This window comes from Barbus barbus, assembly GCF_936440315.1.
Source record: "Barbus barbus genome assembly, chromosome: 10".
Taxonomy (NCBI): domain Eukaryota; kingdom Metazoa; phylum Chordata; class Actinopteri; order Cypriniformes; family Cyprinidae; genus Barbus; species Barbus barbus.
The window spans coordinates 12,821,469-12,836,911 of record NC_136738.1 but is presented as its reverse complement, the minus strand read 5'-3'; the positions used below and the strand labels follow the sequence as shown (position 1 = coordinate 12,836,911).

The window sequence follows — 15,443 nt, the reverse complement described above, 5'->3', positions numbered from 1 at the left end:
CAATCAAGAGAAGACTTCACCAGAGTGAATACAGAGGGTTCACCACAAGATGTAAACCATTGGTGAGCCTCAAAAACAGGAAGGCCAGATTAGAGTTTGCCAAATGACATCTAAGAAAGCCTTCACAGTTCTGGAACAACATCCTATGGACAGATGAGACCAAGATCAACTTGTACCAGAGTGATGGGAAGAGAAGAGTATGGAGAAGGAAAGGAACTGCTCATGATCCTAAGCATACCACCTCATCAGTGAAGCATGGTGGTGGTAGTGTCATGGCGTGGGCATGTATGGCTGCCAGTGGAACTGGTTCTCTTGTATTTATTGATGATGTGACTGCTGACAAAAGCAGCAGGATGAATTCTGAAGTGTTTCGGGCAATATTATCTGCTCATATTCAGCCTAATGCTTCAGAACTCACTGGACGGCGCTTCACAGTGCAGATGGACAATGACCGAAAGCATACTGCAAAAGCAACCAAAGAGTTTTTGAAGGGAAAGAAGTGGACTGTTATGCAATGGCCAAGTCAATCACCTGACCTGAATTGAGCATGCATTTCACTTGCTGAAGACAAAACTGAAGGGAAAATGCCCCAAGAACAAGCAGGAACTGAAGACGGTTGCAGTAGAGGCCTGGCAGAGCATCACCAGGGATGAAACCCAGCGTCTGGTGATGTCTATGCGTTCCAGACTTCAGGCTGTAATTGACTGCAAAGGATTTGCAACCAAGTATTAAAAAGTGAAAGTTTGATTTATGATTATTATTCTGTCCCATTACTTTTGGTCCCTTAACAAGTGGGAGGCACATATGCAAACTGTTGTAATTCCTACACCGTTCACCTGATTTGGATGTAAATACCCTCAAATTAAAGCTGACAGTCTGCAGTTAAAGCACATCTTGTTCGTTTCATTTGAAATCCATTGTGGTGGTGTATAGAGCCAAAAATGTTAGAATTGTGTCGATGTCCCAATATTTATGGACCTGACTGTACCTTTCTAAAGGTATAGAAAGGTATATAAAGCTTTTAGAGCAACATATGCTCCACTCCAGATGACATCTATTTCAGGGAAGGCCTTGTGTATTTCTGGAGGACAATGCAAAACCACATACTAACGCTATTACAACAGCATGGCTTCAAAGTAGAAGAGTCCGGGTGCTGAATTGGCCTGCCTGCAGTCCAGATCTTTCACCTATAGAAAACATTTGGCGCATCATTAAATGAAAAACACATCAAAGATGACCTCGAACTCTTCTGCAGCTGGAAACCTATATCAGGCAAGAATGGGACAAAATTCCAACACCAAAACTTCAGAAACTCATAACCTCGATGCCCAGACATCTTCAAACTATTTTGAAAAGAAGAGGAGATGCTACACAATGGTAAACATGCACCCGTCCCAACTATTTTGAGACCTGTAGCAGGCATCAAATTTGAAATGAGCTCATTTTGTGCATAAAATTGTTAAGTTTCTCAGTTTAAACATTTGTTATGTTATCAATGTTCTATTGTGAATAATATATTAGCTCATGTGATTTGAAATTCTTTTAGTTTTCATTTTATTGAAATAAAAAAATAAAAAAAATGTCCCGACATTTCCGGAATTCGGGTTGTAAAATTTTTGTATTGAAAAAGTACAAATAATTACAAAGATACTGCAAGCAACATCTGAACTAAGCATGATAATCCTTGTTTTATTTAAAACAAAAAAAAAATAATTTTTTACAGAAAGTAAAAATGACAGGACATATTTTTGCTCCCCCATTTAGTCTAGAAACAACATGGTGGAAAGGTAGAGATGGATAAAACCCTCCCCCTTTGTCTGGCTACGGACATGTTTGTTACTTTTTTTTGTTTTGAATTTTTGTGAAGGGAAACTTTAGTTGTTATGAACAGCATAAAATATCTGCCTGTTACAGAACATTTATTTTTTGCAAGAAAGAGATGATCGGTTCACGTGTGCTCCATGCTGCCAAACTGAGGCGGATACATCAGTCTATTGTGCTAAATTAAGCAGTGCCAATACACCATTAATTGTTTTAATTTTGCTATACGATTGGCAGAATTTGAAAGCTGGGACTTTGTAACAAAGCTAATGTTTAGTGTATCGCTTTGTTCATACATCAACTGAAAAACAGCATATATAAAAAATAGATTCTTGGGATTTAAGAATCAATATCGGTTCATTAAAATGAAGATTGAATAAATACAAACAAAAACACTGTCAGCCCAGCCCTAGCTGACATATTTAACTGTAATAGATTGTCCTTTTTTTTTTTTTTTTTTTAATAAAATAAATGATTATGATACAGTATTACCACAGTCTCATTTCAGCAAGCAAGGGCTTCTGTTCTGTTGTGATTATCATTTCAGATTTCTCCTCACTGTTCTGTTTTACATCGGCTCCTATACAACTCTCGTTCTTATGTGTCTGAATCCTGATTGGTCCTTCTATCTGCTGACTGTCCAGAGAACTGTTTGGCTCCTTGTGCAATATCTCCAGCTCACAAAAGTGCTCGTTCACCGGCATGCTCTCCTGCATGGCCGGAGGTATTGAAGACTGGAGGCGTTGTGACAAAAACTTTAAGAGAACAGCCAGAGAGAAAGTCAGTAATCAGTAACAGAAAACAGTTCATTATTCTTTGCCTCTCTTATTCTTTCATTACCTTTTGTAGTTCATCTGACAGGACAGCATGAGGGAAAATAATTCTGCATCCTTTGTAGCCAAACCACACAGCCAGAAAGATCAGGACAACAGCAACTAACACCACCAAAAAACTGACCAGGAGCACAACTACTTTAAGCCAGGGCTCTACTTCATCTGAGCAGACAAAAACAGAACAATACAGGATGTTGAGATTAAAGGTTAAATCATCACAACAAAACATTCAGTAAATGTGTACGACATCACAAACATAAATATATAAACATGCAGCATCAACAGTACAAATGTACAAATACAAGCTGGTTGCTTACTGCTGGGGCTGTTGGTTAAACAGGTGATGTTGCTGGTCTCACTTGTATTGTTCAAATACAAAATCTCTACTTCAACACAGTAGTTTACAAGAGGCTCCAGTCCTGGTAACATAACTCTGTTCTGCTGTCTTATTAGTTCTTCCTGTTGAGAATAAAAAACAAAAACACATTAAGTAGGAAATGTCCTGATGATATAACGGACATAACCAAAATAAATGTCTTGTTTGCTTTTGAAGGGAGATGTGTGTTCAGATTGGAAACTGCAACAGGAGCTTCACATAATGGGTTTCCATGGCAATTCCCACAGAAAAACTACAAAAATCTAGTGGAAAGCCTTCCAAGAATAGTGGAAGCTGCTATAGCAGCAAAGTGGGGATCATCTCCATGTTAAAATTTATGTATTTAAAATGCAATGTCATTAAAGTCCCAGTTGGTGTAATAGTCAGATGTCCCAATAAACTCCCAATAATAACCTTCCAGTCTAGGGTAAAGTCATTGTGTACGTTAACAAAGATTTGGGACAAATATAATGTGATTGGTAACACTTTATTTTAGGGTCTCTTAACTAGTTGCTAATGTTGTAGTAATTAAGCACATATTAATGCCTTATTCTACATGACCTTATTCTACATCTCTAATCCTATCCAAAATCTAAATTTAACATCTACCTTACTAACTATTAATAAGCAACAAATTAGGAGTTTATTGAGGGAAAAGTCGTAGTTAATAGTTGATAAGTGTTCCCAATTCTAAAGTGTTACCATGTGATTTAATGGAAAAACTATTTAAGTGGCACTATTGTGGCATGGCAGGATTTTAAACAGCCTTTAGAGTCATAGCTGGGCACCACAGACAGGAGGCAAGTGTGTGCAGTGGATGTCACTGCAGGAGAGGCTTCAATACACTGAATTCATTACTCCAACATGACAGCTGATTACTTTATGAATTGACTGGCTGTCCTGCAGAGGAGAAGAATTGTTGAAAAAAATATATATTTGTCTTCTTTGCGCACAAAAGGTATTTTCATAGCTTCGTAAAATTATGGTGGAACTACTGATGTCACATGGACTGTTTTACCGACATACTTCCTACATTTCTTGCTCTTGGAAGATTTCAGTTAAAATATCTTAGTTTATGTTCTGAAGATGAACAAAGGTCTTATGGGTTTGGAACGACATGAGGGTGAGTAATTAATGACTGAATTTTCATTTTTGGGTGAACTATCCCTTTATCACTGTGTTGTTACCTGCATTTCCAGCATTTTCTGTATATTTTTATCTTTTCCAAAACTAAGTGTGAGGACAGTTGAGGGACTCATACTCAACTGTTACAAAACATGAAAAGATGATCACGAGGAGAAAAGATTGAGCCTGAACTTTGTTAATTACTGCTGTTAAGTGATGTGACAAACTGTGATAAATGTTGAACATTAAATTAAATTAACAATATTCTGGTGGTGGGTGTGGGGGGGGGGGGGGGGGGGGGGGGGGGGGGTGTGAGTCGTTTTTTTTTTTGCAGTAGAGTACAGGCTGAATGGTGTGTTGTGGGGCCCCAAAGGGTGGTTTCGCTTCGAGGCCCAAAAACGTCAAGACGTCAATGCATTCATTACCTTTTTTGTTTCTCCATTTTTCCAGAAACGAATGAGGTAGGAAATATTTCCAAAGACATCCCTCAAATTCTTTTTTTTCATAGGAGGATCAGTGATATCAACTTCTGTTTGTCCTTTTCTGCTTCTCAGTTCTACATGAGGAGCGCTAATCTCAGCTGCAGACACAAAACACATACACATATAATAAAACCGAATGAGACAAAATGCTAACTATGATTATTAGGAAGTATTCAGACCCCCCACCCCCCACACACACACACCTTTCACATTTTGTATCGTTGAAGCCTTATGCTGAAATGCTGTAAATATATACAGTGGTGTGAAAAAGTGTTGGCCCCCTTCCTGATTTTTTTAATTTTTTTGCATGTTTGTCACACTTTAATGTTTCAGATCATCAAACTAATTTAAATATGAATCAAAGATAACACAAGTAAACACAACATGCAGTTTTTGAATTAAGTTTTTTATTATGAAGGGAAAACAAAATCCAAACCCACATGACCCTGCGTGAAAAAGTGCTTGCCCCCTAAACCTAATAACTGGTTGGGCCACCCTTAGCAGCAACAACTGCAATCAAATGTTTGCGATAACTTGCAATGAGTCTGTTACAGCGCTGTGGAGGAATTTTGGCAGAATTGTTGTAATTCAGCCACATTGGAGGGTTTTCGAGCATGAACATGCCACAGCATCTCAATAGGATTCAGGTCAGGACTTTGACTAGGCCACTCCCAAGTCTTCATTTTGTTTTTCTTCAGCCATTCAGAGGTGGATTTGCTGGTGTGTTTTTGATCATTGTCCTGCTGCAGAACCCAAGTTCGCTTCAGCTTGAGGTCACGAAAAGATGGCCAGACATTGCCCTTCAGGATTTTTTGGTAGACAGCTGAATTCTTGGTTCCATTTATCACAGCAAGTCTTCCAGGTCCTGAAGCAGCAAAACAGCCCCAGACCATCACACTACCACCACCACCACCATATTTTACTGCTGGTATGATGTTCTTTTTCTGAAATGCTGTGTTACTTTTACGGCAGATGTAATGAGACACACACCTTCCAAAAAGTTAAACTTTTCTCTCGTCAGTCCACAGAGTATTTCCCCAAAAGTCTTGGGGATCATCGAGATGTTTTCTGGCAAAACTGAGACGAGCCTTTGTTCTTTTTGCTCAGCAGCGGTTTTCATCTTGGAACTCTGCCATGCAGGCCATTTTTGCCCAGTCTCTTTCTTATGGTGGAGTTATGAACACTGACCTTAACTGAGGCAAGTGAGGCCTGCAGTTCTTTAGATGTTGTTGTGGGGTCTTTTGTGACCTCTTGGGTGAGTCGTCGCTGCGCTCTTGGGGTAATTTTGGTCGGCTGGCCATTCCTGAGAAAGTTCACCACTGTTCCATGTTTTTACAATTTGTGGATAATGGCTCTCACTGTGGTTCGCTGGAGTCCCAAAGCTTTAGAAATGGCTTTATAACCTTTTCCAGACTGATAGATCTCAATTACTTTCTTTCTCATTTGTTCTTGAATTTCTTTGGATCTCAACATGATGTGTAGCTTTTGAGGATCTTTTGGTCTACTTCACTTTGTCAGGTAGGTCCTATTTAAGTGATTTCTTGATTGCGAACAGGAGTGGCAGTAATCAAGCCTGGGTGTGGCTATAGAAACTGAACTCAAGTGTGATAAACCACAGTTAGGTTTTAAGGGGGGGGGGGGCAAACACTTTTTCACACAGCGCAGTGTGGGTTTGGATTTTGTTTTTCCTTCATTTAAAAACTGCATGTTGTGTTTACTTGTGTTATCTTTGATTAATATTTAAATTTGTTTGATGATCTGAAACATTAAATTGTGACAAACATGCAATAAAAAATAAACAATCAGGAGGGGGCCAACACTTTTTCACACCACTGTATATATAAAACAAATATATATATATATATATATATATATATATATATATATATATATATATATATGTGTTTTTTTGTGTGTGTTTTTATTATTGGGTGTTTCAACATAGATGATTTACCAGCTAAGAAGATCAGCACTTTTAGAGTTCATCCAACTATCTGATGTGAGCATAAGTATTGGAACAGTTGCCTCACAGGTCTTTGTAAGTGATCAGCTGTGTCCTGTTGCATTAATTGTTCAGATATTAAAAGCAGAATGCTTTCAAAAGATGACATGCTCTATTTTGAACGCTAACATTGGCATCAGTGTTTATATCTATATTTCTGTGATGATATAAATGATTGTAATACTGTCTGAGAAGCTGTTTCGTACCTAAGAAGTAATTGCTCTCTCTGTGTCAGCAGCAGCGCAGATTTGAATGTTCCAGTATGACTTCAAATGTTTAAATGCAAAGCACAAATTTGGCTACACGTCACGTCATTTTATCGCTTCACTTTATTATACCATTTAAGGTATTTAAGACTTTCTATGACCTTGTACTGTATATGATGCACCTAAATTGAAGACTTTTAAAGAATTTTTTTTTGCACCCACGGGAACCCTGTATTTTAAAACAGCCCATCGGAAAGGGCAGAGATACATTTTGGGAGTCCGAATGAAATGCACAACAGTCCTGGGACGTTGGGCTAGCGATTTTGCGAGCTCTAGCTGAAGCCACTTAATTCACCCAAAAATGAAGAAACAAAATTTAAAAACCGGTCATCATTTATTTGATGGCTTCATTAACTGCAAGCCATTCTATTCGCCACGGGAGTTCTGCGCGTTCATTCTCGTGAGTGTCTACATTCCACCGCAAGCACACGTGAGCACAGCTTTACAGAAACTCGCTGATATGATCACAGAGCGTGATCAGCAACACCCAGACTTTAGTCATTGTCAGGGAAAGCAAATCTCTCCGGCGAACTGCCAAAATACAGACAGCAAATCACATGTCCCGCCAGAGACAGTAATATACTGGATCACTGTTACACAGCGATAAAGGACGCATATCACTCGGTTCCACGAGCAGCTTTAGGACTCTCTGATCACTGTTTGGTTCATCTTATTCCGTCCTACAGGCAGAAACTTAAATCTGCAAAACCTGTATTAAGAACTGTTAAAAGATGGACTAATGAAACAGAGCGGGATTTACAAGCCTGTTTCTCTCTCACTGATTGAACTGTTTTTGAAAATGCTTCCAACGATCTGGACGAGCTCACAGAGACTGTAACATCTTATATCAGTTTCTGTGAGGATATGTGCATTCCTTCCAGGACTCATTTAACCTACAACAACGACAAACCATGGTTCACTGCAAAACTCATACAGCTCCGTCAGGCCAAAGAAGATGCTTACAGAAAGGGGGATAAAGTCTTGTATAAACAGGCCAAATACACACTGGAAAAGGAGATCAGAGTGGCAAAGAGGAATTATTCTGACCAGCTAACGAAAAAATTCTCTTCCAGTGATCCTGCTTCAGTGTGGAAAGGTATGAAAGATATCACCAGTTACAAGTCACCACCCCCCAGCGCTCTGGAGAATCAACAACTGGCAGATGAATTGAATGACTTTTACTGTAGATTTGAAAAACAACCCACACCCGCCCTGAACACCTCTCCACACCTCCAGCAACCCCCCTCTCCCCCACACCTACAATTCAAATCAGTGAAGACGACGTGAGCCAGGTTTTCAGAAAGAACAAAAGGAAAGCACCAGGCACAGACAGTGTGTCACCAGCCTGCCTAAAAACCTGTGCTGATCAGCTGGCCGCCATCTTCACACCGATCTTCAACAGATCACTGGAGCTGTGCGAAGTCCCCTCATGCTTCAAACGCTCCACCCTCATCCCTGTCCCAAAGAAACCCAAAATTACTGGAATTAATGACTACAGACCTGTGGCTCTAACGTCTGTGGCCATGAAATCATTTGAAAGACTGGTTTTGGCTTATCTGAAGGACATCACTGGACCCTTACTGTTTGCCTACAGAGCAAACAGGTCTGTGGATGATGCTGTCAATATGGAACTGCATTTCATCCTGCAGCATCTGGACAGACCAGGGACTTATGTGAGGATCCTGTTTGTGGACTTCAGCTCCGCTTTTAACATCATCATCATGGACACCCTTCAGAATAAACTGTCTCAGCTCTCTGTCCCCACCTCCGTCTGTCAGTGAATCACCAACTTCCTGACAGACAGACAGCAGTTAGTAAAGCTTGGTAAATCCACATCCAGCACGCTTACCATCAGCACTGGAGCTCCTCAGGGCTGCGTTCTCTCCCCACTGCTCTTCTCCCTCTACACCAACGACTGCACATCTAAAGACCCCTCTGTCAAGCTCCTGAAGTTTGCAGATGACACCACACTGATCGGCCTCATTCAGGATGGTGACAAGTCTGCTTACAGACAGGAGGTTAAGGAGCTGGCTGTATGGTGCGGTCTTAACAACCTGGAGCTGAACACACTCAAAACAGTGGAGATGATCGTGGATTTCAGGAGAAACCCCCCTGCACTCCCCCCACTCACCATCATGAACAGCACTGTAACAACAGTGGAATCATTCAGATTCCTGGGCACCACCATCTCTCAGAACCTGAAGTGGGACAATCACATTTACTCTATTGTGAAAAAGGCCCAGCAGAGGTTGAACTTCCTTCACCAGCTGAAGAAGTTCAACCTGTCACAGGAGCTGCCGAAACAATTCTACTCTGCCATAATTGAATCTGTCCTCTGCACTTCAATAACTGTCTGGTTCAGCTCAGCTACCAAATCTGACCTCAGAAGACTATGGAGAGTAGTCCGGACTGCTGAGCGAATCATTGGTACAACCCTCCCCACTCTCCAAGAACTGTACTTATCCAGAGTGAGCAAAAGGGCTGGTAAAATCACTCTGGACCCTTCACATCCAGCACACTCCCTCTTTGAACCGTTACCGTCTGCTCGACGCTACAGAGCTCTAAGAACCAGAACGACCAGACACAGGAACAGTTTCTTCCCTCAGGCAATCCAACTCATGAACACTTGACAATAAAACGCAGAACACACAACTCTATTATTTATTCATCACACTTGCTTACTTTTTTATTTATAATATATTTTATTATATCATATTATATTTTATTATTTATTGCACATATCAGACCTGTACACACATAATTCTCTATATTATACAGGTCCTTCTCAAAAAATTAGCATATTGGGATAAAGTTCATTATTTTCTGTAATGTACTGATAAACATTAGACTTTCATATATTTTAGATTCATTACAACACAACTGAAGTAGTTAAAGCCTTTTATTGTTTTAATATTGATGATTTTGGCATACAGCTCATGAAAACCCAAAATTCCTATCTCAAAAAAATTGCATATTTCATCCGACCAATGAAAGAATGGCCATTATGTTAATTTATACACTCAATACTTGGTCGGGAATCCTTTTGCAGAAATGACTGCTTCAATGCGGCGTGGCATGGAGGCAATCAGCCTGTGGCACTGCTGAGGTGTTATGGAGGCCCAGGATGCTTCGATAGCGGCCTTAAGCTCATCCAGAGTGTTGGGTCTTGCGTCTCTCAACTTTCTCTTCACAATATCCCACAGATTCTCTATGGGGTTCAGGTCAGGAGAGTTGGCAGGCCAATTGAGCACAGTAATATCATGGTCAGTAAACCATTTACCAGTGGTTTTGGCACTGTGAGCAGGTGCCAGGTCATGCTGAAAAATGAAATCTTCATCTCCATAAAGCTTTTCAGCAGATGGAAGCATGAAGTGCTCCAAATTCTCCTGATAGCTAGCTGCATTGACCCTGCCCTTGATAAAACACAGTGGACCAACACCAGCATCACTGACTGTGGGTACTTGACACTGGACTTCAGGCATTTTGGCATTTTGGCATTTCCCTCTCCCCAGTCTTCCTCCAGACTCTGGCACCTTGATTTCCGAATGACATGCAAAATTTGCTTTCATCCGAAAAAAGTACTTTGGACCACTGAGCAACAGTCCAGTGCTGCTTCTCTGTAGCCCAGGTCAGGCGCTTCTGCCGCTGTTTCTGGTTCAAAAGTGGCTTGACCTGGGGAATGCGGCACCTGTAGCCCATTTCCTGCACACGCCTGTACACGGTGGCTCTGGATATTTCTACTCCAGACTCAGTCCACTGCTTCCGCAGGTCCCCCAAGGTCTGGAATCGGTCCTTCTCCACAATCTTCCTCAGGGTCCGGTCACCTCTTCTCGTTGTGCTGCGTTTTCTGCCACACTTTTTCCTTCCCACAGACTTCCCACTGAGGTGCCTTGATACAGCACTCTGGGAACAGCCTATTCGTTCAGAAATTTCTTTCTGTGTCTTACCCTCTTGCTTGAGGGTGTCAATGATGGCCTTCTGGACAGCAGTCAGGTCGGCAGTCTTACCCATGATTGCGGTTTTGAGTAATGAACCAGGCTGGGAGTTTTTAAAAGACTCAGGAATCTTTTGCAGGTGTTTAGAGTTAATTAGTTGATTCAGATGATTAGGTTAATAGCTCGTTTAGAGAACCTTTTCATGATATGCTAATTTTTTTAGATTATGGGTTTTCATGAGCTGTATGCCAAAATCATCAATATTAAAACAATAAAAGGCTTGAACTACTTCAGTTGTGTTGTAATGAATCTAAAATATATGAAAGTCTGTTGTTTATCAGTACATTACAGAAAATAATGAACTTTATCACAATATGCTAATTTTGTGAGAAGGACCTGTATATTGTGTTTTGTACATTGCCTATTTGTATGTTTGTATTATTCTTTATTATCTCTGTCCTGTCCTGTTGCTGTCTCTCTGTTGCACTGTGGAGCTTCTGTCATTAAAACAAATTCCTCGTATGTGTAAACATACTTGGCCAGTAAAGCTCATTCTGATTCTGATTCATTCTGATTCTGATCATTTATTCACCATCAGGTTGTTCCAAACCTGTTCCAAGGAATGTAGGTAACCATTTCTGATCCCCAATGAGTTTCATGCCCCCCTCCCCCCTTACCTTGCTCAAGGATCTCACCTCAGTCGTTGTAATTTTTGTGTTTTAAATTAATATAATAATTTATATGTTTTACTAGGGATGGGTACCGAAACCCGATATTAAATGGGCCCCAGGGCTAAATTATGAAAGACCAAGTATTGATAAGCTCTGACGTTAAAGGTTCTGCTGTCCGTACTGAAGAAATTAAGAAAATACACATACATTTATTATTGCTATATGGGCCATTCAAAAGAATTGGTGGAAACTGCTGTCCCACAACCAAAAAACACTTTTAAAAAGCATTTATGTATTCAAATCTTAAATGTTTACTAAGGAACTAAATTGTATTATCTATTGAAACCCACAATAATATTAGTAAGCTTAATATATATATATATATATATATATATATGCAGTGGGGCAAATAAGTATTTGATACACTGCTGATTTTTCAAGTTTTCCCACTTACAAAGAATGGAGAGATCTGTAATTTTCATCGTAGGTACAACTCAACTGTGAGAGACAGAATCTAAAAAAAAACAAAATCCAGAAAATCACATTGTATGATTTTTAAATAATTAATTTTCATTTTATTGCATGAAATAAGTATTTGATCACCTACCAACCAGCAAGAATTCTGGCTCTCACAGACCTGTTAGTTTGTCTTTAAGAAGCCCTCCTATCCTCCACTCATTACCTGTATAAAAGACACCTGTTCAAACACTTAATCAATCAGACTCCAACCTCTCCACTATGGGCAAGACCAAAGAGCTGTCTAAGGACACTAGGGACAAAATTGTAGACCTGCACAAGGCTGGGATGGGCTACAGGCAAACAGCTTGGTGAGAAGGCAACAACTGTTGGCGCAATTATTAGAAAATGGAAGAAATTCAAGATGACTGTCAATATCCCTCGGACTGGGGCTCCATGCAAGATCTCGCCTCATGGAGTATCAATGATCCTGAGAAAGGTGAAGGATCAGCCTAGAACTACATGGGAGGACCTGGTCAATGACCTGAAGAGAGCTGGGACCACAGTCTCAACGGTTACCATTAGTAACACACTACACCATCATGGATTAAAATCCTGCAGCGCGCGCAAGGTCCCCCTGCTCAAGCCAGCACATGTCCAGGCCCGTCTGAAGTTTGCCAAAGACCATCTGGATGATCCAGAGGAGGCATGGGAGAAGGTCATGTGATCAGATGAGACCAAAATAGAACTTTTTGGTATAAACTCCACTCTCCGTGTTTGGAGGAAGAAGGATGAGTACAATCCCAAGAACACCATCCCAACCGTGAAGCATGGGAGTGGAAACATCATGCTTTGGGGGTGCTTTTCTACAAAGGGGACAGGACGACTGCACCGTATTGAAGGGAGGATGGATGGGGCCATGTATTGCGAGATTTTGGGCAACAACCTCCTTCCCTCAGTAAGAGCATTGAAGATGGGTCGTGGCTGGGTCTTCCAGCATGACAATGACCCCAAACACACAGCAAGTGGCTCCGTAATGAGCATTTCAAGGTCCTGGAGTGGCCTAGCCTAACCCAATAGAAAATCTATGGAGGGAGCTGAAACTCCGTGTTGCCCAGTGACAGCCCCAAAACCTGAAAGATCTGGAGAAGACCTGTATGGAGGAGTGGGCCAAAATCCCTGCTGCAGTGTGTGCAAACCTGGTCAAGAACTACAGGAAACGTGGGGATCACGTGACCCTTCGACGGCGATGCAGGCTTGAATCTTTCGCTCTGCTCACTTTGCCATAATTTGTATAATCCTGTCAGTAAAATTTGAACCACTCTGCATTGGACCTGTCATGAGTGCTAAGGCAGACAAAGGGGATCGGAAAAGAGAGATTGAGCAATCGCCAATGAAGAAAAAATTCAGAGATTCCGCCATCTCCAGAGAAGACCTCGACGAGGCTATTGCTAGCCGCATCGAACTAGCATTTAAAAAGCAACAAAACACGTTGAATTCGGTTGTGAATTTGGCAGTAAGAGAGGCGATGGACTCTGTGCTGATTCCAGCATTACGCGAACTGCGTGAAGACATACAAGCGACCAACAAGTCTGTTAAAGAGCTAAGAGAGGAGTTTGAGACCATAACTACTACGGCGAAGCAGACACGTGACCGCGTAGATTCTGTTCAAGCAGCTGCACGTGAGGATAGGAGGACAGTCACGGGCTTAAGAAATCAGCTGGAGCGACTCACCGAGAAGATGACGGATATGGAGGACAGGTGCAGGAGGAACAACGTACGACTGGTGGGGCTGCCAGAGGGGGCTGAGGGATCCGACGCGGCTGGTTTCCTCAGAGTTAATATTTCTAAGTGGATTCCTTCCTTGAAGGGCCGTGACATTGAGATCGACCGGGCACATCGCGTGTATGACGGAGGGAGGGGCTCCGATCGGCCGCGCACTCTCATCTTCCGTGTATTGAGATGGCATGACAGATCAGATATCCTGAAGGGTGCTCGAAAGGCTTATCCGGTGAAATGCGCACAAAACAATGTCACACTGCTATTTTGCAGTGATCAGGAGAAAGGCATTTGGTCCGGTTTTGAAGAAGATGACGGCGCTTGGTCTCCAGCCCTTCCTCATCTATCCGGCCGTAATCAAACTACGGCACAAGGGGGAACAGAAAAGCTTCGATTCCCCTCAGGAAGCGGAGGATTTTATTAGCTCCCTGTCCCAGCAGAAGACATATGCCGCGGCTCTGCGCGGGGGAACGGCGGCCGCTGTTTCTCCAGCCCGGCGGGAGGAGCTTGATGGTCGGGATGAACATGGTCCCAGCGGCTTAGGAGCGGATGATGGCAGAACGGACATGGACGCTGACTAAATTTGTTTTTTTGCTTTTTTCTTCTCTCCACTCTACTACTGAGATATTGTTTCCTATATATCCGGTACAACGATCTCATTGCTGGCAAGACTGACACCCCTTTTTTCTTTTTGGAGGGGACTAATGGAGAGTTGGTTTAATTTAAAATATTTTTTTTCTGGCAGTACGAGCTTTTTGGGAGACATGTCCTGCGTTGGAGTGGATCGGTCACGAACCATCACTATTTTTTGTTGCTCAGTCAGACCTATGTTCTCGGTAATGTGCGGTCTGAGTTGTTCCTTGTTTAAGGTTGTCGGTTGTTCATGTTTTTATGTGGTTTTTACTTTTTACAACAGACATTTATACTTTAATTTATTTTACCTTATTTCTAAAGGGATTTTTCATCTAGGAGGTTTGGTATCTAAAATACACGTCAACGTTTACACGCTATATATTCAATGCATACTCTAAATATTTTATCACTAAATGTGAATGGTTTAAATTCTGCCGTTAAACGAACTCGTGTGTTAGAATATTTATATCGTAAATCTATTTCCTGTGCCCTAATTCAAGAGACACATTTAAAGCAATCCGACGTGGCACGTTTCCAGAATAAGTATTACAAATTAGCAGCTTTTTCCTGCGCTCAAAATAAAACTAAGGGGGTGCTTATTCTTGTTAACCGGAAGTTAAATTTAACAATTGAACACCTTGGTAGTGATGAGAAGGGTAGATTTGTTTTTATCCGATGCAAAATATATAATAATAGGTTAGCCTTGGTCTCTATTTATGGTCCGAATGAGACAGACAGTGCATTCCTTTCACAGATCTCCAAAACTCTGCTTGAGCAGATTGATTGCCCTCTAGTGGTGGGTGGGGATTTCAATGCTGTCATAAATCCCGCTTTAGATAAATCTCAATCTGATACAACAGCCAATCCATCCTCTAAATTACTGAATAAATTTATCACTGAGCTTAACATAATCGATCTTTGGAGAATTCAGAATACTAAATCTAAGGACTTCACTTTTTTCTCTAATAGACACAAGACTTTCTCTAGGATAGACTACATATTTCTCAGCCCATCTTTAATTTCGTCTGATTCCTCCATCTCTATATTACCAATTTTATTATCTG

The 15,443-nt window shown here is 41.2% G+C and overlaps 1 protein-coding gene across 1 annotated transcript in view; it reads right to left on the bottom strand.

Annotated features, from left to right (window-relative positions):
- Positions 1–1,602: 1,602 nt before the first annotated feature.
- LOC306876125 (interleukin-10 receptor subunit beta-like) overlaps positions 1,603–15,443 on the bottom strand; it is a 48,910-nt gene continuing 35,069 nt past the window's right edge. The window contains exons 5-8 of the mRNA XM_079427080.1: positions 4,581–4,735; positions 2,972–3,113; positions 2,662–2,816; positions 1,603–2,576 (exon numbers count right to left, since the gene is read on the bottom strand). Of these exons, the coding sequence (XP_079283206.1) occupies positions 2,310–2,576; positions 2,662–2,816; positions 2,972–3,113; positions 4,581–4,735 (719 nt within the window). The 3' untranslated portion in view covers positions 1,603–2,309. The remainder of the gene's footprint in view (positions 2,577–2,661; positions 2,817–2,971; positions 3,114–4,580; positions 4,736–15,443) is intronic.